The sequence below is a fragment of the Oncorhynchus tshawytscha genome, linkage group LG12, assembly GCF_018296145.1.
Source record: "Oncorhynchus tshawytscha isolate Ot180627B linkage group LG12, Otsh_v2.0, whole genome shotgun sequence".
In the NCBI taxonomy this organism is placed as follows: Eukaryota; Metazoa; Chordata; class Actinopteri; order Salmoniformes; family Salmonidae; genus Oncorhynchus; species Oncorhynchus tshawytscha.
The window spans coordinates 61,632,752-61,659,186 of NC_056440.1; the positions used below are offsets into that span (position 1 = coordinate 61,632,752).

Here is a 26,435-nt window from a genome sequence, read left to right on the forward strand (position 1 = left end):
CAAAGAAGCACTATCAAGTGTAATTCATTTATTAATTTCTAAAGCAAAAATTGTTTGACATTATATACAGTGATAAACATTGAGCTATGTACTTGAAGCAAACTGCCAATTGCATGTCAATATAGTTAAGCCAAAAGAAAGCCAATCACAATGCAAATTGTATCATTTGTGTTGTTTTTTTAACAACAACTACTTACAAGCTCAATAGCCACACCAACAAAATGAGTGATCTGATCAAAACATCCTTACAAAAAAAAGTATCTGACATGGCAAATGGCTGTGCAGTCAAACAGTTCTTGGGGTAAATAATTAAAAGTAAAACTGTGCTCAACTAAAATAAACCACCATAGGCACAATCTTTTACAGTAATAAGCAGCAAACCAAGGCTAGCCTCCCATTCCCCCTACAATAAGACAAAATGGCCATTGCAAAGTCTGACTAAGTCGCAATAAACTTTTTATGGAGGCTGTTAACAAAAGATGCCATATGACCTAATTCAATGTGGTGGAAATCTGTGCTTGTCTCAATTTCTGCCCATTAACATGCATGGAAAATTTGCAAATGAGTAGAAATGAGCAAGTCACGATTTCCTGAAATTCACATTCCATGTTTATTAAACAATCACTTGAATCCAGACGTGATTCAGTAGTGTTGCTGCGGGTGCATGTGTCCAGTGTGCCCTGGCCTCGAGTGGTCAGTGGGTGGGGTTATGAGGAGAAGGCATGGGTGCCGTTTAGGGCCCTGCTCACGGTGCTCAGGAACCCCCCAGTGTCTCTTCCCAGCTGGGGGCCCGTAGGGGTGTGGTGAGACTGACCTGGCGGGGCCAATGTTGTATCGGAACCTGCCTTGTTGATACCCATTGTATCTGGGTGGGTGGAAACCTCGTCCCCTGGATCGAGCACCTCTGTGAATCCCCCTGTCCGTGGTGCTGATTCCTGGCATGTTGGTCCTTTTAGGCAATACCTGCAATGCAAAGGCCACAGAAACAATCTAAAAGACCTGGAATCATTTACAGTTAACAGGAACACTTCATTCAGCTCAATTTATTAATGAATGTGCAACTTCATCAAATCAAGTGTGTTTTGAGTTTGGAATTCAGGTTTCCATTCCTACTAACCTTTATGACTCGGTCTCTGAATACCGTCTCATCCAGGCTCATGGCAGTCTGCACTGAGTCCCTGTCATGGAACTCAATATATGCAAAACTGGGAGAAAGAAAGTTGTCAACTTATACACAATAACATACTCAAATTGTAATCAGAACATACAAAATGTCCAAGAAACAAATAAAATGGTGCATAAACTATTTGTAATTGGACTTTGCATTAAAACTGGATGTCCCACGTGATGGAATGGATAGTTAAACTCACCCCTTGGGATGGCCAGAGAATTTGTCACAAAGGATGGTTACTCTGTTGACAGGACCACAGCCATTGAAATGGATCTCCAACTCATCTGCAGTGGCACCATACTCCACCTGTTTAACGTCCATAAAATATCATTAGTCTATGCATGAGGACCCTCAGTTACTTGGTGGATATCGTATCAAATATGAATTGTGTATAACATGACATGAATGCTAAAAGGTAAATTATAGACATTAATAAAAAATAAAAAGTTAACCTTACATTCCCCACATAGACAGATCTGTTGTCAGCGTCTATCCTTTCCTCATGGGTCATTGTATAGAACATTCCTGCTGTTTTGAACAGAAGAGAACACTGGAGCATATTGCACATGACAGAAATAAAAAAAAACAGCAAACACAAAGCAACTAATTACAACACCTAGAGGAACTGTGGACTAGTTAGATATATTTATCAAGAGGTGTTTGCAAGAAGACACTAGAGAGACAGCCCCATTCCATCAGAGGAAGGGATAACCTGAAATAGAGGCTGCCGGGCCTTGGGCAATGAGGATACCCTTCTGGAACGCTGCGGCTCACTGCTCATCTCATTGGGCAATGATGTGAGCCACACCGTGGCAGGCCAGCCCAGTAGACGGGCTCAGGTGTGGGCCAGCTGGCTAGGTTGAACAGGAGCTCACCTGCCTGGATCTGGCTTTCTGTTGCCTCATAATGCACTGCTCTCAGCCGCTCCTCCTCCTCCTCCTCCATCTCTTGCACCCGTGCCTTGATGGCTTCAAACTCCTATATGGAAAGGGAAATGCCAAAACATCTGAAACATGCAGTATCATAACGACTATGCAGTATGAGACAATACAAAATAAACTTTCAGACAACATGAAAACATGTCTGAAACGCATCAGATGAGCAAGTGCCTTGAGGTTTCGGGTTCTAATGTGGCAGCGGGCCCACATATGCCTTGCATCTCAGTGGCCTATATGAGCAGCTGTCTTAAGTAACGTTAGTTTGAGGATGCAATTATATTGTTCAGAACCACACATGCTGCTGCCACATTACGCAGGCGCGCCCCAGTGGATGGATAGATTGTGGCAAGATAATGCAGTTTAAAACATACAAAACTGCCATATCAATCAGGTAACATAGGTGGGACATAGCATGTGCTGCAGTAATAATACAATAGGCTACCTGGAATATCCCTAAACCCTACATTACGTAGCCTACAATCATTTGCGCATTCAAGAAAGAAAAAAAATAGTAGGCTAGCCTGCAAATTGTATCATGCAAGGCCGAATGCAATTGTCTTATGTTCTTACATACCGGGTCCTCCATGTAATGATCTCCCGCGAGCTCGCCTTCTATGTACATATCTTGCCTTTGCTCCGCCATATTCAGTGGTCAACAGCAGACACCAAACCCATGCCCGCGGACGCCACTTCAATGCCCGCGACGTCGCTCTCTTGTAGCCAGTCCAGTATAGGAGACTCCGATGCAATCGATGTTTTCTTTAATCACTAATCCGATTTTGATAAGGCTAATAAATGTAGCCTATATACAGAAAATTGTTTGGATTAAATAAAAATATCTTCCCGCGGACGGAATCTACCCACGCCTTGTCAATACTGGTTGCTTACCTGTCTGTCCAATATGACGAGGGGGAATGTCAATTAATTATCACCTGTCTGTGCATCACATGTTTGTGGGCTCGCCCCATCAGTTGTTGAATGGGCATTTTATAAAAATAAAAATGAATCTATAAGGTATCATTTTATTTTCATAAATGTCACCATGTAATTATCGTGTGGTTTCAATGCGAACTGCTATTGATTATAATGTCAGGATAAAGTGACTTGTCCAAATGCTGCCCATACCTCATGCTGGAACACGCTGTGAATAATCCCCCTCTATGGGCTATGTGAAATATAATGAAAATAACAGTAAAAAGCCTGCTGTGGTCTTTATCTACGATTGACCTTAATATTAACCTAACATTTGTTTCCGTCCCACAGAGGGTGTCTGAATGTCCGAAGTAGCCTAATCTTATTGGACTCAGTCACCTGTGTACTTCAATGATTCTGCTGGTACATATACAGTTACCTTTACAAATGCCATTTTAAAATCTATCAGATTATAGTGGCATTCAAACTCAGCTGAGACCCCATTTTTTCCCCAATAATTTCTCGCGACCCCACTCACCCCAAAAATAATAATGACACAACATATAATTGGGTAAATTTCGATTTTTACATCAACAAATTCATTGCAATTTCATTTCTTTTCAAAACGAAAAGAAACCAATAAATACATTTACTAAAAAAATGTATTTATCAAATTATCTTTCTCAAAAACGTTTGTATAGGCTTATTGTCCCATACAATGATCTGTACTCTTAAATGTTATACATGTACACACACAGTACACTGAACAAAAATATAAATGCGACATACAACAATTTAAAAAATGTTAATTATACCCTAATCTATGGATTTCACATGACTGGAAATACAGATATGCATCACAGATACCAACAACAACAAAAAGTAGGGGTGTGGATCAGAAACCCAGTCAGTATTTGGTGTGACCACCATTTGCCTCATGCAGCACGACACATCTCCTTTGCATAGAGTTGATCAGGCTGTTGATGGTGGTCTGTGGAATGTAGTCCCACTCCACTTCAATAGCTGTGCATAGTTGCTGGATATTGGCGGGAACTTGAACACGCTGTCATACACGTTGATCCAGAGCATCCCAAACATGCTCAATGGGTGACATGTCTGGTGAGTATGCAGGCCATGGAGGAACTGGGACATTTTCAGCTTCCAGGAATTGTGTACAGCTCCTTGCAACATGGGGCCATGCATTATCATGCTGAAACATGAGGTGATGGCAGCGGATGAATGGCACGGCAATGGGCCTCAGGATCTCATCACGGTATCACGATAAAATGCAATTGTGTTTGTTGTCCGTAGCTTATGCCTGCCCATACCATAACTCCACCGCCACCATAAGGCACTCTGTTCACAACGTTGACATCAGCAAACCGTTCGCCCACACAACGCCATACTCGCTGTCTGTCATCTGCCCGGTACAGTTGAAACCTTGATTAATCCGTGAAGAGCACACTTCTCCAGCGGAGGTGAGCATTTTCCCACTGAAGTCGGTTACGTGGCCAAACTCCAGTCAGGTCAAGACCCTGGTGAGGACGACAAGCACACAGATGAGTTTCCCTGAGACAGTTTCTGACAGTTTATCCAGAAATCTTTGACAGTTTCATTGTGGCTGGTCTCAGACGATCTCACAGGTGAAGAAGCCGGGTGTGGAGGTCCTGGGCTGCGGTTGTGAGGCCGGTTGGACATACCGCCAAATTCTCTAAAACAACATTGGCTTATGATAGAGAAATGAACATTACAATCTCTGGCAACAGCTCTGGTGGACATTCCTGCAGTCAGCATGCCAATTGCACAATTGCAAACTTGAAACATCTATGGCATTGATTGTGTGACAAAACTGCACATTTTAGAGTGGCCTTTTATTGTCCCCCAGCACAAGGTGCACCTGTGTAATGATCGTGCTGTTTAATCAGCTTCTTGATATAACCACCTGTCAGGTGGATGGATTATCTTGGCAAAGGAGAAATGCTCACTAACAGGGATGTAAACAAAATTGCACAACATTTGAGAGAAATAAGCTTATTGTGGGTAAGGAACATTTCTGGGATCTTTTATTTCGGCTCATAAAACATGGGACCAACACTTTACATGTTGCCTTTATATTTTTGTTCAGTGTATTTACAATTTGTTGACCCCACTGCAGTTCCCGGTCGCAACGCCAACTTTTAATACCACTACACCAAAATATAATTTTCCAACTTACCTGTGCAGCACTATTTCATTATGATGCTGAAATAAGGATTTTTGATTCAGAAAATCAGGAAACATGATTGATATTTCATTTCATTTTTAATTACGCAGTTACATAGCTCAACACAGACGATAACCTGAATTAGAATGTTTACAGCTTCACACATCCAACATAGCGCACAGTTAAAGAAGGGAAATAGCAAAAAGGGAAGGAAAGCATGCAATAAATAAATAAAAATCAGAATTAAATTATTCTGGCACAGTTCACTTCATCTAAAGAATGGTAATAGGACTCTTAAAGAGGAAAATAATTTTTTCTTCAAAGCGCCAACCTTTCGAACAGAAACTTTTTTTTTCTGTAATAATGTATTGCACAATACAGTATATAATGCTTCCCTACACATATAAAACCAAGTCTTTGTTTGTCTTGAAATAATAATGTAAAAAAAAAACTAATAAAAACACTTTCATCCCTACCATAACTTGGGGAGACCAAGTGCTGTATCAACTTTTGCCATCTCAGCTTTGTATCAGTGCGGGCTTCACAGGGCAATCAATCACTGAAATCAGATGAGCCAAGAAACTCCATTGATAGATTGGTGGTAAATGGTTAGGGAGAGGCTGATGCCAACATGCTAGTATTTGCCATCGAAAACACAGAATTTGCCCTCTTCATGTATGCCGTATTAAAAACCTAAAGAGATAATAAAGTGGTCTGTATATGTGAATAAATGACAGTCTTTATCTATATATAAGCGGTGGAGACCTCCAGGCTTTGTAGATTTCACATCAGAGGCAGGAACAGTCCTCCTATTACCCCATTATGACATCACAGGGCATGAATGAAATAGAACGCTCCACACACAGTTGGTCTTCCATTATTCCATGTCCAGAACATGAATCCTTTCCTCAGAGCCCATACCACTTTAGGAACCTTGTTTCTCTTGTCTGGTCATAGAAAAAGAGAATTAGTTAAACCTTCTCTAGAGTGGGAGAGAACAGGAGTTCAGCGTGCTACCTCTACTTCAGATGTCCTTTCAGTGACAGCTTACATGGCCAAATGTTCGACAGCACCAACCACTGTACAGACCTGCCCAAATAACATGTGCCCCAATGCATGGCTTAAAAAGGGACAGCGGAGAAAGAGAGAGATGGTGTGATTGATATTACAAACACATTTTTTTTTGGTCAATAAAAATAGTATTTGCCACAAGTTGTGACAAATTAAAGAGTTATTGTGTTTCAGGGTTGATTCGCAGACAAGCAAAGCACACAGAGAGCATTAAAGGATAATGTGTATTGAAATGTCATCAAAACCTACGGGTAATGTTGTGGATAATATGGTGGGTGAGTTCACTCTGTCTTTCCCTCTCAGTGCACTGCTACATCTTTAGAATTCTCTGCCATTATTCTGACTGAGATGTTTCATTAAAGCTCTGAAGGTTCAAGTAGTTTGTACAGAGAAACTGTGAAAAGAGAAAAACAAGTACACACACACACACACACACACACACACACACCATGCAATTATTACGTCTGTAAGCAAGGCTTAGGAAGAAAACTCAAAGCAATCATTACGCATTCCAGAGATGTTTCTGTAGTCTTATCTGAGGCATTAGATATGTAGAAACAAGCGCTTTGATTGCTTGAATAAATAATCTACAAATCTCCACCTTCACAGATGCGTTGGTTGTTTGTTTTTGTCTTGTGCTTTGAGCATGTGTTTATTTCAGACACTTTGGTTAACAGGTATAGTTGGCCTCAAGCCTCCTTATTTCTGGTCTTTTACTCGACACAATTTCAAAATCCACCGCCGTGCAGAAATACTTTGGTCTGTGCTTTATTTGTTTTGGACTACAAATGTAATGGTTTAACGTTCAGCTTGGGTATGGAAGGAATTCCTCTATATCGAACCCTGGACAGTGTAGTATACGTAGAGAGTCTCGAATCAAAATCATCTGAGTGTTCCTTCTTTGATCACTATTTCTGACTGACAGAGTTGAGGTGCGAAAATATACATATCGTAAAGTTATCAGTATTAGATATTTCGGGTTTGTTTCCTATTTGCTCTGATGTTTGTGTGAGTTTGCATGTCTGCTCGCAGCCCTGCTCCCAAAGCTCAGTGACCTCTCCCAGTCATGTGCTGCAGGGTCACAGGAGGTAGCTTGTGGTGGGTCAGGAGACAGGAGGGATGTTCAGGTGGGGGTTAAAGAGCAGAGGGCTGAAGGGTTTAGAAACACAACCAGGCTGAAGTCATTTCAATACACCGGTAATAACATACGACACACATATACACGCAGATGCAGGGTACCTCGCAGCTTATCACACTTGGAACGATTTATATATTACTTTTCGATACTGACATATAGGAAAATAGATCATGTGATAAATTAAACACACTGTCAACGCTAATAGACGTCCAATCGTTTCTCCGTCAATATGTCACTCTAGGTTTTAAATGCGAAAGAGCCTGGCAGACCATACTTTTAACAGTACAAGATAAAACAACACAAAAGCTCCTTCAAGTTTGGTCCATTTTAGAGTTATGTGGCCAATTGGTTCGGGATTATTATATCATTCATATGAACATGGCAGGTACAGTCCTTATTTAATGCTATGTTTGAAAGCCATTTGAGTGTGTAATTATAACTTAATGATGTTTTAACTTCAATATAGCTTGTGATGACATTACTGTATGAGATGGCATTCCTCCCTGTTAGTCTGTGATTGTGAAGACATCTGTTCCAACTCTCCCAGGTTCTGAGTCCTTTTTGCCTTGCTAGGATCCTAACCCTACATGAGGATAAATGCATCTTCACAAACGAATCTATGGACAGGGTAAGAAAAAAATAACCAGTGAAAGGATTGGGCAGTATCACGGTTAGGTTAAGCTTCAGACTTCCAGACCAGTGTGTAGGCTTTGTTTTGGGGGCAGCTCACACGGTTTTTAGTGTAAAAGGTGGCCCACTGCAGTGGCACTTCAGCCCAATGGATGGCAATGTTTCACAGATAACCTTTTGGGCATAAATCCTTGCGTTTTAAATCCAATATCCAGAGTAGTGGAGTAATTTAGCCTCATGCTAGGACGCTTTTAGAATCCATGTGTGATAAGCCTCTCTTTCTCCTCTTTAAAACCATCCTCTTGGGCCTGTCATGAGAGCTATAGCTGGCTCCTCCTGAAGGGAGTCAGAGGTGTACGCTGCCATCAATTATAGGGGGAGCTATAAGAACTGTGACTCCAGAAGAAAACCACTATCGCTGCCAACATCCCTCCTCATAACATCTTTTTGAGATTACTCACTCAGCAGACTTTGCTAATCTGGTAGAAAAGAAGGATTTATGAGAAATGAAAATGAACTGGAAAGAAATCATATTCTGGACATTGTACATTACTTTAAAGGTTTCTGTTATTTGGCAAACACATTTTTGGACCTCTTTAAATACTATGTACATTCACATTAAGTTACTGATGTTATTTTAAATATATTTATATGTATCTATATTATATGACCCCTATGGGTAGTTGCTGAGGTTTCATTCAGTAGCTGAATTCTCTTCATATTGCACCTCTGTCCTCTCACTGTCTTACAATGCGAGCAATATAAAATATTCTACAAGAGGATTTTCTTTTCATTGATAAAGATACAACAAATTGAACAATAAGTACAACATGGGGTTTTCTGTCCTAGAGTGTCTTAGCTCCTGCTTCAATGTTCAGCCCAAACTTAAAAAGAAGAAAAGTCCCTCTTTCTGAAAACGCACAAGGGCAGCACAGGTGGACACCAGATACAGAGACCATTTTTTGTTGTTGCGAGAAACAAAGAAAGGAATATCTACAAGCAGGTTTGATCCCTTCCCAGATATCTGCTCAGAGGTTATGTCCAAAGGGGGTAGGGTTGACTGAGGGACAAGAGAGTTTTAGGGAGGAACATACAGGAAAGTGGGGGGTGGGGGGGGAGGTAGAAAGAGAGAGAGAAGAGAACTGAGTCTACACCACTTATGAGGCTCGTTAGTCTGTTTGTCATGCTTTGGAAAAGGAGGGTGAAAATGTACGACTCACTGAAATGTATCCTCTTGACAGAGCTAAAAAACATAATTAGGAACAAAAGTCTTATCCATACTGTACAATGCTTGCTTGGACAGGTTCTCAGTTTTTTTAGGTTATTTTTGGCAGTTCCAATGCCTTTCATCTTCTTTTTGAGTAGCTGCTTCTTTGTCCATTCCGTTGCCATTCACATAAATCACTGTCACATTCAGTGGTTGGTCCTTCCATTTCAATTGTCTTTTGTGGCAGGCGTTTCCAAATGCTTGCTCTGGATTTCTCTCTCTGTGGATCACTGTGGGTATTTTCAGGCTGACAGAGGCCAGTACACTCAATATAGAGTTTTTGTGTGACTTGTTGCTCTATAGCCTTTATCTCCCAGGGCTTTGTTGCTGAGGAGGTGAAGTTGCTTGCGTTTGGTTACAAGATGAGTGCTTCTCCTTGTCTCTTAGTAACTTTGGCAGTGTAATAAAAAGGTTTGGATCATGTTTTTTCCCTTCCTCTTTGAATTCATTTGGGTTCACATCGGTACAGAGAGGTGAGTCCGGTGTCATTTTCTTGGCTCGCTAGCAAGGTAGTTAACTTTTTTTTAAAATCATTATTATTTGTTTTGAATATTTGGACTTTTCTTTGTCTTCCTAAAAGCCCAAAAATAAATCATTGGATAAATAATTAGCCGTATTATGTAAGAGCTTCTGAGGAATAAATCGCACCATGAGTGTATCTTATCCCCTCTCCTCCATCAGAAGAGGGGTTTCCTGACTGGTGTCTGGATTCTTAGATAGGGGACCTCAATCAGGACATGTCCATGGCCCAGTACACAGAGGAGCCTGTTCTATAGACGCATCTATCTATCCATCTCTCAGAGGTCTGGGCTGTTAGTGCACATGCTGGGGGTTAAGAGTCATCCCGCTCCTGCTGCGTTAAAGGGAAATCCTCTCCAAGTGCTAAATTTAGATATCTCTTCTTCACAATACGTGTGGTACCATAACGAGTCCCATGCAATGCAAGCCCCCGACATACACAGGCGTTGACTGGGCTTATGTCACTGAGGCCACGTGTTGGTCTGGCATATAACAAAGCGTATCTTCGCACGATATTTTCAGAGTTCAATAACCAAGTCTGGTGTGTTTTGTTGTTGTAATTTGACTTTAAGAGAGGGAGTTCTGCCTCTGCATTGGTTTATTTTGAGCATACAGTAAAGTAAGCCCGAGCCATGCTAAACACAACAGTGGACCCCTTGACCAGTTTTCGAGTTTGACAGGGAGAAAGTCTGTGCGGCTGAGAGACAGTCAGAACGTGTTTTGGGGGGAGGTTGAGGAGTTGAGAAAACAAGGCCTTCAGGTAGCTAAGAAGTAGTCGGCGGTGCAGTATTCATGGACCACTACAGATGCAGTACAGAAGAAGGAAAGGGCGCAGATCGATGGAGATTCCTCTGTTTGTAAGGATGGATGGCAGCTGTACTGTAGCGTCAGTGGGAGTGACTGGGCGTGGCAGGGCGGGGTCAGCGAGAGGTGGCCTCCAGCAGTGCAGGGGTCGCTGGGGTAGTGGAGCGTGAGGCACTGCTGGAGCTAGCCTCCTTAGGACTCCCGGAGAGACTGCCTCCCCCACCACCGCTGGTCTGGCCGGGCAGGGAGAGTGGACCAGGGGGGGTGCTCTCTGAGTGTGTAGGGGGTGCGCTGGAGGAGGGGGTGCCCAGAGGAACACTGCTGCCCCCGGGGAGGCCCTGTAGACCCTGGCCACAGACGTGGTGGTGCTTCTCCCAGTCTTTGTGCTGGCAGAAGGAGCCGCAGTAGCGTGCCGTGTTGCAGCCGCTGCACGTCTCACTGGCCTTGCGTCCACAGTTCCAGCAGCTCTGGAGAGACAGTGGGAAGAAGGAATAGAGTTGATAAAATAAATCTCTGGTCGTCAACCTGTTATATTATTATACAAATATCATTGTTACCACTTTTCAAATACTGTCATGCTATCCACAGCTGAAGTGTTTCATGTTCTGGGCAACAAATTCCCACATTTATTTTCTGGGGCTACAAATGCCCCAAACCACTAGGTGGACTGTCATGTCCTGGCCTGTCCTGTGCTGTCCTGTCTTGTCCTGGCCTGTCCTGGCCCTGACACTGTTGCTCCAACCATCCGCTTGTGGCTGCTGTTATTCAAACAAGCGGCTGGAGTCACTCTTTAATAATGAAATGAAAACATGGTGTTGACACAGACCAGGTGCAGCCAGCTGTGGCTCACATTAACACCACGACCAGACAGTGTCCTGTTTAAGATATACACATTCTGTGCAGAATATGGGATTTTGATAGAGAATTGATAGGTTGAACACTGCTCCAGGCACTGTGAAAATCTGTTGCTCTGTGCAGAATCTGTCTGGGTGGCCGAACACACACATACATTACATTGAGGACTCTGGCTTGTATAGAACTGGTGAATGAGCTGTTACTGAGAAGCAAATGTTGATGGTGGTGGGGTGGGGGGCATGTTATGAAGTGTGTGTGACTGTAAGTCATGTGAAGAGAAGGTGTGTGTGACAGGACTATTTTGAGGAAGTGTTACTGTGCGGTCTAAAAGAAGTGAGTTAGCTGTGTGACAGTTTGTTATGTAAAACGGGTGGTTGGTGGGTTGAGGAGACACGATTGATTGTGAGTTTGAGGTTTGGAATGTGACAGTGTGCTTTGTGATGCAGTGCAGCAGTGTGTGCCTCTGTTTACTGACAGTAGGGTGAGGAGTGTATCTCTCTTTATGCCTGCTGCTGTGCTGTGGTATGTTAGAGGGCACAGGGTGTGGGGCATGGGGTCCACTCTTGGGAAAAAGGGTTCCAAAAGGGTTATTCGGCTGTCCCCATAAGAGATCCATTTTTTGTTCCAGGTAGAACCCTTTTTGGTTCCATGTAGAACCCTCTGTGTTCTACCGGGAACCAAAAGGGTCCTACCTGGAACCAAAAAGGGTTCCTAAAATGGGGACGGCCAAAGAACACTTTTAGGGTTCTAGATAGCATCTATTTTTCATAAGGGCTATTTATACTCTGCGGAGACGGACCCTAAGGGTCGTAGCAGAATGTAGCAATGTCGTTTTTCATTGTAATTGTAACGCGCTGTATCATTCCCTGTGTAGTCATGGGGGCAATAGGCAATGAAGCTTGCTTGGTTCCTTGATTTGATCTATAGGCTATGCATCAAAGTAGCATGGATAAATTAGTATAATCTCAGCGACTGTTCAAACAATAAACCAAACAACATTATAGCCTTATTAGAACAAATTGGGATAATTTTGCAGGTTACAGAGGCAAGTATAAGAATTTTTGCCAGGGCTTATAATTGAATTATACATCTGATAATTTCACATGGCAATGTGGGAAGCTAAAAACCCAGATTGAACAATGAGACAGATATTTCTCCGGATGTATAAATGTGAAGCATCTGCTTGGCGTTTCCACTCACTTCCAAATATGGTATTGAGAGGAGGCCCAGTGGCCGGCAGTGGGAGAAGATGGAAGAAGATGGATCTGGCAGACATTCTGCAAATTTTGTCACCGATTAAACATTTGATATCAATAGATTTCTGTTCCCAAAACTACAATCTGTTACGAACAGTGTGCACAAAGTTTTATAGACTTTGTCAAAGTTTGAAAAAATTGCGTTGTTTAGAAGGAGTGCAAAGGCGAATTGAGTTATTGCATACGCACACTTCACAGAGTAGGCGCTCCCTAACGGAAATATGCACCTGAATGCTAGAACGCGCCAATAGGATCTCGCTAGCTCGTGCTTGGCTCTGCCTACCTCCATGCTTGCTCTACCCATTATAACTCCTTTGTTTACATTTGAAACGACCGGCTGTGGTCTATCTTGGTTTAGTTATAAAAAATCTTTGCTAAAAGGCTAGCTAGCTTGCAGTGTTTAGACAACTTGCTAGCAAGGGAAGAGACACTCTTCTTCTGCTTTCACAACAAATGAGAAGAGAACAAGAAAACCTTGATGAGGTAACATGTTACCAAAATAGTGCACGTTGCTCAAAAAGAAAATGTGCACGCATGTAGCTATATGCATGTTAAGTGTGTGGAAACCATAAGAGTGTGGAGGCATGGGGTGGGTGATAAGGCTGTGATGCTCACTTCGCTGGAGTCCTCCTGCTGGTTGATGACGGTCAGTGCATCCTCAGAGGCCTGTTTCCTGGCCTCGGCCAGCGCTCTCTCCATCTTGGACCTCTCAGCGGAGATCATCTCATGGGCCTTCCTCTCAGCGTCTGACACAGCCTTCTGTAGCTCCGACATGGCCTGCCTCTTCACCTCGTTCACTGCCTCCTCTGTGGAGAGAGAGAGACAGAGAGAGAGAGAGAGAGAGAGAGAGAGAGAGGCGTCAGTCCCCATGACTGCTCCTACTCTGTCATCCTTTATTGAGGCACTCTAAGATCTCCATTTGTTTTATCTCGGCAAACAGATGTACATCATCCAAGATTTAAAACATTCTGTCAGAAAAAGAAGCCTGTTAATAATTCATTAAAAGACGTCTGGTAACAATCATTTCCAGCGCTGACAACAGCAGATGTCTCCAAACTTTGTTCATAAACTTGCCTATTAACCCATTATCCTGTGACTCTCTGCTTACGATTTTTTTTTAAAATTCTGAGTGAATGAACAGAGAAGAAACAGATGTAAGAACTGAGGAGTGAAAATGCTTTCCATATCATTGATGCATAACTTTGCTAACAGGGGTTAACTGTGTTAGAGGTCCTATGGCCTTTGTTCTACAAATGCCAACTCATGTGAGTGAATAGGCAGTGTTTTTAGAAAAAAATAGACGCTAAGGCTGGTTCTCATTAGAAGACAGTGGTTATCCGGTTAGGAAGGAATCACAATCCCGCTCATTATTTTCTTCATGTTACAAGGAGAACAAAATACAACATCGGAGATTCATTTTGCTTTAGCTCTTGCACAATTCCATCTAAAGAAAACAGCTGCCCCACATAATACAACTAATTAAATCCTCATGTTCAACCACCAAATGTATATTTTATGGCCATGAAAAATATCATATCAAACTGCCAACTGGTACAGTATATGGGATAAGTAAATGTATTGTACAACCAAAAGGAGGGGAAGTTGTATTAGCAGATTCCCCTCTGTTCTACACACAGACATAGTCAGATGGTCCCCCAGGTGAGTGAGCCTCCTCTGGGCAGACTGGATGTGAGAGCCATACTGTGGTCTATTCTCCCTCCCTGATTCTTCCAGTCAGTTGGTGTAAAGGAAAGGAGTCATAAATAACTGTCATATTTCTCCCTCTGCTCCCCCTCTGGTCCAGCTGTCTGGGGCTGCTGTGCTGAGCTGGGGCGGGGGCACGGGGGCTGCTGTGCTGAGCTGGGGCTGGGGGGAACTGGGGTTGGGGCACGGGGGCTGCTGTGCTGAGCTGGGGCTGGGTGGCTAGTCCCGTGTGTATGTGCTGAATATGAGGACATGTGTGTGCGTGCCTGCATGTCTTTGTGTGTGTGAGTCGGTCTCCTCTCCTCAGAATCTGGAGAAGTAGTTTGTATTCCGTTTATCCTCTCAACACCTCCAGCACAAGCCTTCCCTGGCTTTTTTCACCCTGCCCGTCTCTACCTTCATCCATCATTTCAGTTCTACATGTTTTCCCTCCTTATTCGTGCATGCCTTTTCCTAACTATCGGTACAGTCCTCTGCTGCTCAATTATCAGGCTTAATGCATGCATCACTAAGATTAGTTTACAAATGTAATTAATTCTTATCAAGGAGCCTGCAGAGCAGATGCTAGGACAATTAGCACTTAATGCAAAACACGGAGGGGCAGCAATATTAACGTTTTAATTCCGGAGGGATTCGGCAGGTTTTTCACACTTCAGATCTTGTTTTTCAAAGGCGGCAGAGTCTCTCAACCCGACCGACACCAGAGAATACGTGTCTTTTTCTAATGAAAGAGATGGACTGCAGTTATGCTGTTTGCTGAGGGAGCAGTGGTAATAGGACAGAGGTGGTGCAGTAGTGAATACCATAGGAGGGGTCTCACACACACACACACACACACACACACACACACACACACACACACACACACACACACACACACACACACACACACACACACACACAGATGGGAGCTGTCATACTCACCCTGCTTGTTTTGGAGTTGCTTCAGTGCTGGGGAGAGTGGGATACTTGTAGCACCTGTATGAAAAACAACTGTAAATTAAAATAGTTCTTCCGCTGGTGAAAATGCAGCACATTATCTCAGACAGCAGCATCTTTCCCCCCACAGTATTTAAATATGACTGCAGCATAATTGTGTTGGTGCTCAGTGGGACCAAGGCTACGTCATAACTGACTCCTCTTATATGCTAGCTATATAAGGCCCAGGCACTGCAACACGCTAACCCACCCCTGCTACATCTAACTGAATCAGTCTGCTCTGCATATGATACTGACAGTCTTTAGTCTGAATAAGGGGCTTGGTCCCAGATTGCCAACAGTTATTATGATACAATTGGTCTGACTGGTTCAACTATACCTAAAACAATGAGTTAAAATATGTCACAATGAAAAGCAGTATTATATGAACTAAGCTTTACTTCTCCTAAGCAAAGGAAATCCCTCCTCCTCCTCCCTCTCCCCGGGTGAAGCTGCAGGCCCCACCTCTGCTGCATGCGCTGCTCTGGACAGCGCCAGGTTGGTTAGTGCATTTTCACTGCAGCTGAACTGCAGTCGCCGTTCATAGCAGGTTAAAGGTGGAAAGCACTTAGCACTAATGACACACATGACAGTCACAGGCCCTCCAATCCCATCCCTGTCCTTATGTAACTATGGCAACAGGACAGGCAGGGCCCTCTTCAGGGCTATCTGCAGTGGCGGTTGCGGTGAGGGTGACGGGACAGAGACAGTTCAGTCAGGGCGGACGTGTGGTTACTCACCAACCTTCCTCCAGATCTCCTCAGGTAGGTAGCCAGACGCAGGTCTGTGCAGGAAGTCCCTATGAATCTCTGAAACACAATCCAGACCAGAACATCAGTCAGTCTACCGCGCTCTCCACACATACACACGTTATGGGCCAAATCCTAACCGGAAATAACTCAATATTTTGCACAGATTTCCCACGAACGTCAGTGCATGGTTTAACCAAAAGCCCAAGCTACGTGCATAGATCTCGAGTTAGGATTCAGCCCTCTGCGTCCCGACCTCATGAACACACTCAAACTTGAGCTTCATTTTGCTTTGTAACAATTCATTTCATCCCCCAGCATGCTCCCCTCTTTCCTCAGAGCAGACAGAACCCACAGAGTGAGTGACGGTGTGGAGTGAGGAGTGACAGCCTGGTGCTGGTGTCTGCAGCGGTGGAAGTACCTATGGGCTGCTGTGTCTCGACGTTGTTAGGAGTGTTGGAGGAGGAGTTGTGAGGAGGTAGAGGAGGAGGAGGAGGGCGTGGCTGGCCGTTGCTCCCACCTTTTTTCATATCTTCCACGTCGCTGTAGCGCCGGATCCAGTGGTTCATCTCCTCGCGGTCGGCCTCCTGGCAACGCCGCAGCACCGTGAGAGACCGCCGTGTCTTCTCCACCATGTCCATGATGCAGTTGAGCAGCTGCAGGGGGGAGGAGGAGGGAAGGAGGGAGGGAGGGAGGGGGGGGGAGGAGGAGGAGGGAAGGAGGGAGGGAGGGGGGGAGACATGATCAGAGCGCCGCTCTTCTCCTACAGTTCAGACTCTGACAACAGGCAGCTGCTCTCGGTGGTGCTAAAGGATGGCGGAGCCTCTGCACCTAAAAGTGTACCGATAAATCAGGGTCGCATAGTTTTATTCGGAAGTACTGTATAGTGTGCATTCTGAATTTAGTCTATGAAAAACACAATCAGGCCTAACCTTCATCAAGATGTCAAATTGTATGAGAACATTTTCATTGATGGTAATTTGAGTGATTTTTTGGGGAGTAATCCAGTGTCTCTAGAATCAGTTCTTGCTGTTTAGGTGCAACAATACTTTCTAAGGAGCACTCAGGAGCGTGTGACCCTGTCACCGTTTTAGCAGCGAGAGTATGTGTGTGTGTGTGTGTGTGTGTGTGTGTGTGTGTGTGTGTGTGTGTGTGAATGAGGTTGAGTGATTATACAGAGCAGTGAAGTAAAAATGGCTGTAACAGCTGTGCTACCGATTGAAAAGGCCTAACCAATTCATTCCACCCCTGTGCTCCCTCCAAGCCCCTGTCTGCTAAAGCCTTTCACCCACACCTCCTCCCCTTGCCTTCCTCTTGATATTTTTCTTCACTAACTCTCTTTTCTCTCTCTCAACATTGTTTCTCTTTCTGCCTTTGCCCTATGCCTCCTCTAACCCCCGGTCTGCAAAATGCCCCCTTCCATACTCACTCACTCTCTCTCTCTCTCTCTCTCTCTCTCTCTCTCTCTCTCTCTCTCTCTCTCTCTCTCTCTCTCTCTCTCTCTCTCTCTCTCTCTCTCTCTCTCTCTCTCTCTCTCCTCTCTCTCTCTCTCTCTCTCTCTCCCTCCCTCTCTCTCTCTCCCTCTGTTATCTATATTTATTTCAGTAGAGTGTTTCTAATTTGGCAGAGGCCCAGCACAGGCCGGTTCCCTCCATGACTACAGCCCTTGTCTCAGCTGCTCTCCCCAGCTGGAGCTGTCCTCTACTGGGTCCCTCGCTCCATCTGTGGCCCTTTTTAGTGCCTGTGTGTGTGTGTGTGTGTGTGTGTGTGTGTGTGTGTGTGTGTGTGTGTGTGTGAGTGAGTGTTCCAGCCTTGGTAAAGGTAAGGGGAGCTCAGAGTGCTTGCTCCAGTATTAGTATGCTGGCCAGAGAGGCCTCGGCTGTCCATTCCTGACATGGACACAAGCCTCTACAGACCCCCTAAGGTCAGCTGTCCATCAAATGCAAACTCTGCTGAGGTTTCAGTTCTTAAATCTGTCAGCAGCACCCTGTCTCCCCTTGTCCCACCTCCCTTTATATCATCTACAGCACCGAGAGGTTGAAAGATTTCTACTACACACTTCTCTGTAGGATGGGGGATATTTGGGAGATATTTGGGAGATATTAGGGAGATATTAGGATAAAACCGGGGAGCCCTACCCCAGCAACACGTACATTATCGAGGTGCTTCCACTCCTCGGCCCACTCCCGATCTGTCAGGCGGTGATCGATCACTTCCTCCTGACGTGCTCCATGCACGGCTGCAACACAAACACACAGTCCTGCGTTCAGCACTTAGGCACCATCACCACATATGAGCCATTCTGGCTCCAGTCTCCTCCACATACAGGACATTAGGGCTCTAACACTTCCTTATACAGTGTGAGCCATTACGGCTCTAACCGAGGGAAGACATATTTGGATTCCTAGGGGGACATACCCAAGCATGTGTCACTATAGGCTTTTATAGATGCACTACCATGGGAATTTAACACCAAACTGTGACAACCTGTCATTGTTCTTTAGAGACGCCATGAGGCCCTCTCTCTTGCTCTCGCTCTCCCTCATCCCTCCCTCGCTCCTCTCTCATTCCCTCCCTCTCTCACCTGTCTGCCGGTGCCTGTCCCGAGCCTCGCGGTGCTCTGCTGTGTGGCGGTAGGCGTCGCGGTAGTGGTGGGCCAGGGCCATGTCCTCCAGCCGGTAGTGTTGGGGGCAGGGGGTTGGGGTGAGACAGGCCGTTGGGGGTGCGTGGGCAGGCCGTTGGGGGGCGGGTGGGCTGGCAGGCCAGTGCTGGGGCTGAAGCGCTGGCTGGGGCTGATGGTGCAGGGTCGCTTGGCCAGGTGCTCCGGGTGGTGCCCGTCTCTCTCTGAGTCTTTGGTCCTGAAGGATGAGAGCACAGGTCAACACGGTTACATTCCCTTTATACCTGTCACCACCAAATCAGACACTTTCACTCCCTTTACAATTGTTAACATCTCCTAGAATATGAGGAAAATCCATTATTGTTTTACTATGCCACACTGAGGAAGTTACAAGGGAACAGGAATGAGATGTGTTATATTCAGGACGTCCACGCATTCTGGATTTACTGGGCCGCTAACGTGTTGTTGTTACTAGAAGACATGAGCAGTAAATCTGACAGTGTTTCAGGAATCCCCCCTGCTGAGAAGCTCACTGTTCACTTCAGACAGAATCTACTCCAGAGTGTGTGCACAGCTGTACGCCATACGTAAAAAATACACTCGGTATATTCTGTGTCTCGAGCTGGGATCCAAACTCTTAATCCTAACGTCCCTCAACTCACTCTCGTAACTTGCAAGTGTAGCCTCTCCCACAGACCTACGGGGCCGTTGTGAGTCTGTGTTTGGCAGATGTTCAGTGGCGGTCCTGTTTTGGGAGCCATCTGGACAGTTTAAACGCCGGTGTTGATATTCATCTGTTTAGCTTGGTGAAACAGCCAGGCATTCGGAGGTAAATCGCTCTCTATCTTCCCCGGGATCAAAGGCAAATGCAAGGAATTTCAGTGCCATGTGGATGCGAGTGTGTTTCTGTTCACGAGTCCGTGTGTGTGTATATTACTGTCTGTCTGTCTGTCTGTGTGTGTGTGTGTGTGTGTGTGTGTGTATGGGTATTTGTCCCCTCTTTGTTTACGTGATGAATCCCCTCCCACCCTCTACCCCCAATCCCCTCTGCAGACCCTCTCCACCTCTGGCAGGCTGTGGGTCGTGGGGTGAGACTGTGGGGGGGGGATGTGTCTGTCTCTGTCAGTGCTCTAGCCCGCCACCGATATCTCACATATCTAAGCAACAGCTGGCCCAGCCCACCGTGACACTGTAAGCCAGGGGTTGGGAGGCGGAGGTGTGGAGATTACAGAGGGATTGCCCGTTCCTCCACCCTCTCTCTCTCTCCCCCTCCCTTCCCCCTCCCTCCCTCCCCGTCACGATAAGCTCAAGCAGGGGTTCAGCAGGATCTGGACACATCCCTGACATACTGACTAGCTGACTGAAAGAAAGGACAGGAGAGAAGAGAAGAGAAAGGAGAGAGGAGAGGAGAGGAGAGGAGAGGAGAGGAGAGGAGAGGAGAGGAGAGGAGGAGAGGAGAGGAGAGGAGAGGAGAGGAGAGGAGAGGAGAGGAGAGGAGAGGAGAGGAGAGGAGAGGAGAGGAGAGGAGAGGAGAGGAAGCCAAAGATAAAGGGATGGGGAGTGAGAGAGATGGGGAGGTGGAGAGTAGTGCTGTGGTTTTGTCTGTCTTAAATTCCAGATGTGTCTCCACCCGCCCCTCCATACGGCCCACTATGTGGGGCGGATATGGCAGCAGGCTGCTGTGGGGAGGGCAGGGAAGTGTATAGGACAGTGAGGGCATTGTCTGTGGGTTGGACTGAGGACATCTCCTCATACTGTACTGGGGCCGCTGACACAGAGCCACTGCTGCTGCTGTGGTTATAGCGTGACGTCCACAGCATCTGGACTTGTCCTCCTCCTCCCTCCTCCTCCTCCCCTCGCAGACAGCTGGCACAGCCTGAATCACCCTCCCTACCCGCCTGGCATCAGGGCTGCCCAGACTTCCGCCTCCCGCACAGAGGATTTATAACCCCCCCCCTTGTGGCTTGTCATTTCCAAATACCCAGAAATAATTCAATTATTTGTGTGTGTAAGCCTGTGTGTGTTTTTTCAGTTGTGTTTCTGCTGTAAGATGGAGGGAGAGGAGTGATAAGTTGTTTTCCAGCTGTGGCATGTGACGTGTCTGCATAGTGTGTATTTTGAGTGTGTGTGTGTATTTTGAGTGTGTGTGTGTGTGAGTGTTGTGTGTGTGTATTTTGAGTGTGTGTGTGTATTTTGAGTGTGTGTGTATTTTGAGTGTGTGTGTGTATTTTGAGTGTGTGTGTGGTGGTCACTCAGTACCTGTCGGGGGTCCTCCTCTTGCCATGCTCGTTGATCTCCATCATGATCTCAGAGGAGTCCAGGGGCGAGCTGGCGTTGGCGTCCAGCAGCAGCTGCTCATGCTGGGCCAGATACTGGGCGGGTGTCTGCTTGGCCATCCGTGCACAGTGGAGGAGCTCCCTCTGAAGCAGGGGCAGGTTCGCCTGGGAGAGGAGAGGGAAGGGGGAGAGAAGGGAGGAGGGACAGGAGGAGAGAAGGGAGGAGGGACAGGAGGAATGAAAGGAGAAGATATGGTAAGTGGAAAAAGGCGAGACGAGGAGGAGGGTCAAGGTGGGAGGTGGAGGATGAGAGAGGAGAGACAAGGCATAAAAATAAAATAGTTTTAGAATTAAGAGCCAGAGCATGTGGGAGGGAAAGACAAAGACAGAGAGAGAGAGAGATTGAGAGAGAAAGAGAGAGGATGAGACAGGGAGGGTGAGATAACACAGACCCACCACCACACATTCCTCCCCAGTGTCTGTCTCCCTCAGGGGTAGGAAGAGGGGAGAGAGGAGGGGTAAGTGGGTGCTGTCAGAGAGCTCAGTCAGGCCGTCACTTTGACAAAGCACAGCGCTAGCTGCCATGTCACAGATGTGTAACCTCATGGCACACCAGGCCGGCTGGAAAACTGTCCTCTTGACACAAGGTCCTGAGCCATCCTCTGGATGCTGCTAGAGGCACGCCACGCCACTCTCACAATAATAATAATCTCCACTAATGAGACAGCTAGCGCCCATCAGACACTGGCCTATCTCTCTCTCTCTCTCTCTCTCTCTCTCTCTCTCTCTCTCTCTCTCTATCTATCTATCTATCTATCTATCTATCTATCTATCTATCTATCTATCTATCTATCTATCTATCTATCTATCTATCTATCTATCTATCTATCTATCTATCTATCTATCTATCTATCTATCTATCTATCTATCTATCTATCTATCTAGCACACTGTGGGAATGCTGCCTGGTTGCTAGTTAACACCTTCCTATAGAGCAGATACTGTTTGCTTGTTCATCTTTCCCTCACTGAGCTAACCAAGATCTCCGTAGTGAATGTATTGTATGTATGTGAATGTATTTGTGTTGGTATGTGGTGTGTGGAATTACATTCCATCCACAACCGTACAAGCCACCATCATGTCTGCAATTATAGTTAATAACCAGGCATGACTCCAGCTTGGCCCGCCCCCCTGTTGTCCCCCATATGTCCCTCTGCTCTGGGAATAAACAGGAGGGACAGAGATACAGAGTGTGTGGGACAGACAGGAATGTGTGCCCTAGTCACCACCAAGCAGCACGGCCAGCACCCAGCACCGACACAGACACACAGACAGACACAGGCACGCGCGCACACAGACACGCACACGCAGTGTCAGCATGACTGCCCCTCCCTCCATCAGAACCGTCAGCAGTGTCCCTGAAGGCCCATTCCCTACTGTCACATTTGTTACATGTGTTATGTATTGAACAGCTGGCATTGTGACTTCTGGACCACAGCAGAGTAATGTGTTATTCATAATGACAGTCGTTCGGAAAGATGGATTTTGTCTCTCTCTCTCTCTCCCTGCTCTCGTCTCCGTGACTGTGGGTTTGACAACGCAGGTAACAGGATCAGGCCAAAGACATCAGCCAGAGTGAAAAGCTCTGCGTGGTAGCCACCCCGGGCCGGCTACATCTGTCAGGGAGCCTTATTTACCCTCCCCCCCTCCCTCCCTCCCTCCCTCCCTCCCTCCCTCCCTCCCTCCCTCCCTCCCTCCCTCCCTCCCTCCCTCCGCTCCACGCCGCGCCACTCAGGGTAAACACTCGTGTGCCAGTTTTAATGAATCGCAAACGATGGCCATATGGACCAGCAGATCAGCCCAGCGCCAGGCAGTCGGCAGCAGACTGGGTTGGAAATCTGCAGGGTCCTACTCCCTTTATATACCGAGCTTCAATCAGCTCCACATCCACACACTAATGGAGGAATCACACACGGCTCAGGCACAGAAACCAGGTCGCTTTCTACACTGGCCAGCCATCCGGAGAATATTCTTTGTTTGTTTGGGTGGGTTTTGTTCTCGAAAGCCCTTCCTTCCATCTCCATATGCAAGCTAATATCAGAAGTGGAAGCTGCTCAAAGGGACATACTGGGAAATAACCTGGGGATTCCTAGGCAGCCTATTGGAAAAAAGGAGGGTGTGTCTACGTAGGGTTTTGATGTGCTTACCTTGAGGAATGGAATGACAAAGGGACGCAGCGGGAAGTTGGTAGCCTCCTGGAGTTTGGAGTGGAACTCTTCTATGGTCAGGGTGGAATTCTGTCAAAAACCAGAGGAAGGGAGAGATTGGAACACTTGCGGAAGAAGCTTCACAGTAAAACATGGAGAGTCAGAAAGAGATACTGGACACAACTAAGTAAGTACTGTAACTCCAGAAAAGTAGGAGAACGAGTGGGAGAGATAGACAGACAGGGGAGAGGGATAGAGAAGAGGACTTACCACCAGGCCCAGCACCAGACTGCGGACTCGCTCTCCGATCTCGGGCGAGATGTCGTTGCCGAACTGCTGCAGCGTGGTGAGGAAGCGCTTGAGCTTGCAGAGCTGGCGGGCGCCACAGGCCGGCGGCAGCTGCTGATTGGACAGGGAGGCGGTGGACGACATGGCGGGGCCGTTGCTGAAGCCGTTGGGTGTAGAGGGCGCCCCGTTGAGCGAAGTGGGCGAGTGACTCGAGTGACTGCTCCCGTTCAGCACTGCAGGGAGAGAGAGGGAGAGAGGCCATCCATCAGTACCAGTCTGTTGTCCTCCTCCATCCTCCACCTGTCCCTCTACCTCCTCCCCTCAGACGTCATGCGGTGTGAGGGCGCCGGAGGACAGGGTCGAGGAGGGTGGTGATGGCACATGCATCCTTAAGGTTGAGGCGGAGAGCTCCAGGGCACAAAGTAAGGCTGGGGCCAGGGAACACACTAAGGCTGGGGCCAGGGAACACACTAAGGCTGGGACCAGGGAACACACTAAGGCTGGGACCAGGGAACACACTAAGGCTGGGACCAGGGAACACACTAAGGCTGGGACCAGGGAACACACTAAGGCTGGGACCAGGGAACACACTAAGGCTGGGACCAGGGAACACACTAAGGCTGGGACCAGGGAACACACTAAGGCTGGGACCAGGGAACACACTAAGGCTGGGACCAGGGAACACACTAAGGCTGGGACCAGGGAAAGCACTAAGGCTGGGACCAGGGAACGCACTAAGGCTGAGGCCAGGAAACACACTAAGGCTGAGGCCAGGGAACGCACTAAGGCTGAAGCCAGGGAACACACTAAAGCTGAGGCCAGGGAACACACTAAAGCTGAGGCCAGGGAACACACTAAAGCTGAGACCAGGGAACACACTAAAGCTGAGGCCAGGGAACACACTAAGGCTGAGGCCAGGGAACACACTAAAGCTGAGGCCAGGGAACACACTAAGGCTGAGGCCAGGAAACACACTAAGGCTGAGGCCAGGAAACACACTAAGGCCGAGGCCAGGAAACACACTAAGGCTGAGGCCAGGGAACACACTAAAGCTGAGGCCAGGGAACACACTAAAGCTGAGGCCAGGGAACACACTAAAGCTGAGGCCAGGGAACACACTAAGGCTGAGGCCAGGAAACACACTAAGGCTGAGGCCAGGAAACACACTAAGGCTGAGGCCAGGAAACACACTAAGGCTGAGGCCAGGAAACACACTAAGGCTGAGGCCAGGGAACACACTAAAGCTGAGGCCAGGGAATGCACTAAGGCTGGGTAAAGACACTGTTGGCTGCTAACCCGTACTCTGCTGCTCGTGCTCTGCCTCGGCTCATACCAGTTTGAGTGAAGGCTCTGTGTGCAGTAACTTCAGCTGCCTCTCACAAGTGGGACCGTTTGACCCCCCCTCTTTCCCACTGCCCCTCCTTCCCTTCACCAGTCTGTTTCTAACTTTCGCTCACCCACTCACTCAGTAGGACACAACTATAAGAGGAACGTGTTAAAGAGGTGCCAAAAATAGGCCTGTGGCCTGTGTTAGTTTATTCCAATAGCAGGTGTGTTGCTAAATCAGTCCTTGCACATGTCCACCAGCTGAAAGTAGATTTGCAGCTTTCAGGTTCAGGGCACCCCCACCCCACCTCCCCACCCTGCCTGGCTGCCACACTCCTGCTCCACACCCCTCCACTACTCCCTCCGTTCCACGCTCCACCTTTCCCCTGCTTCATCTACTGAATGGTACATTACCCAATATTGGTGAGATATTCTTACACTCCATCCTCTGTCTTCAGTGACTGTCACAACAAGATGTACGTCTCAATCAGAATGAAATCATATTCAATTCACTCATTTGTAACTTATCATATAGTATACTATTGTTTCCTCTGATATTTGTTTTTATACTGTATAATGTATATAAATCTTTTGATGTTTTGTTTATTCTTAGTCTTGGGTGTATGCGGCTGAATTATTGAGATGTTAAAGGATGTATGCATGTGTGAGTTTAATATGATATGTTTTAAGCTTGGTGGGCAGTATACCATATATACCGTATACCAGGGTATTTTGATATATTGAAACTATTTATTTGAGGTTTTTCAATGCACTTTCATATTTGTAGCTACTCTTTAAGTAAATACCTTTAGTTAACTTGTGCAATACGTTAGGAGATAAAGCAGATCGCATTCTTCATTTCACCTGTCACTTTATTTGACATTATGAAGCTAAACGTAGTTCCCCCAGGACAGTGGAGCCAGTCGTGTTTGTTTGAAATAGCACAACAGGAGAAAGCAGGAGCAGGTGAGGCCAGCTGTGTATTGACAGAGCTCACATTTTATATCGAAAGTCAACCGTGTTATTTTGCTTCAATAGACTGATCAGGGAGATGCAACTATAGTTTTTCCGTCACGGAAAAGACATTAGTGCAACACATTCGGCAGAAAACAGCTTCATTTTCATCAGATGACAACAGAAGTGCAACGCTACTTGGCTGTTAGCTAGCTACACAAATAAATGAGCTTCCAAAGAAAAAATAAGCTGCATGGCCATCATATTTCTAATGTTTATCATAGAAAGAATGTAGCCCGTTACATTTCCTAATGTTGGGCTTAAAGTTAATCTTGCATTTTACCAGAGAAAAGTAGGCTACACTGAGAAAAGTACAGGAGAAAAGGTAGCTAGCTACACATCAGTTCAGAGCGCTGTCTGTTGATAGAATGCCCATTCATGAATTCTCATCTGAGGGGAGAAGTGCAACTGAAGTATGAAATTAGCCTTATGCCGACCAGAAATTACAATAAAAAGCATTTTACATCTGCGTTTACAAAACACAGCAAGATATTTCTGAAGCGTTTTATC

At 46.2% G+C, this 26,435-nt stretch overlaps 2 protein-coding genes across 4 annotated transcripts in view; both read right to left on the reverse strand.

Moving 5' to 3' along the window:
* Window positions 1-13: 13 nt before the first annotated feature.
* LOC112236976 (embryonic polyadenylate-binding protein 2-B) lies at window positions 14-3,135 on the reverse strand. Of its 3 annotated transcripts, XM_024405590.2 has the most exons (7): window positions 2,998-3,135; window positions 2,684-2,911; window positions 2,047-2,149; window positions 1,629-1,699; window positions 1,371-1,477; window positions 1,118-1,205; window positions 14-963 (listed from the first exon to the last, which is right to left on the reverse strand). In XM_024405590.2, the coding sequence occupies exons 2-7, from the start codon at window positions 2,750-2,752 to the stop codon at window positions 643-645; spliced, it is 759 nt and encodes a 252-aa protein (XP_024261358.1). In that variant the 5' UTR covers window positions 2,753-2,911; window positions 2,998-3,135; the 3' UTR covers window positions 14-642. The 3 variants fall into 3 exon arrangements, with proteins under 3 accessions (XP_024261358.1, XP_024261359.1, XP_024261357.1); XM_024405591.1 differs by lacking the exon at window positions 2,998-3,135 and having other exon boundaries at window positions 1,629-1,696; window positions 2,684-2,991; XM_024405589.1 differs by lacking the exon at window positions 2,998-3,135 and having other exon boundaries at window positions 2,684-2,991.
* A 2,168-nt stretch (window positions 3,136-5,303) lies between these two features.
* Window positions 5,304-26,435, reverse strand: part of LOC112236970 (protein CBFA2T3) — a 64,770-nt gene continuing 43,638 nt past the window's right edge. The window contains 11 exon segments of the mRNA XM_042330867.1: window positions 5,304-11,120; window positions 13,380-13,570; window positions 15,393-15,446; window positions 16,187-16,255; window positions 16,617-16,851; window positions 18,349-18,434; window positions 18,780-18,900; window positions 18,903-19,053; window positions 21,075-21,256; window positions 23,298-23,387; window positions 23,568-23,818. Coding sequence (XP_042186801.1) covers window positions 10,770-11,120; window positions 13,380-13,570; window positions 15,393-15,446; window positions 16,187-16,255; window positions 16,617-16,851; window positions 18,349-18,434; window positions 18,780-18,900; window positions 18,903-19,053; window positions 21,075-21,256; window positions 23,298-23,387; window positions 23,568-23,818 — 1,781 coding nt within the window. The 3' untranslated portion in view covers window positions 5,304-10,769.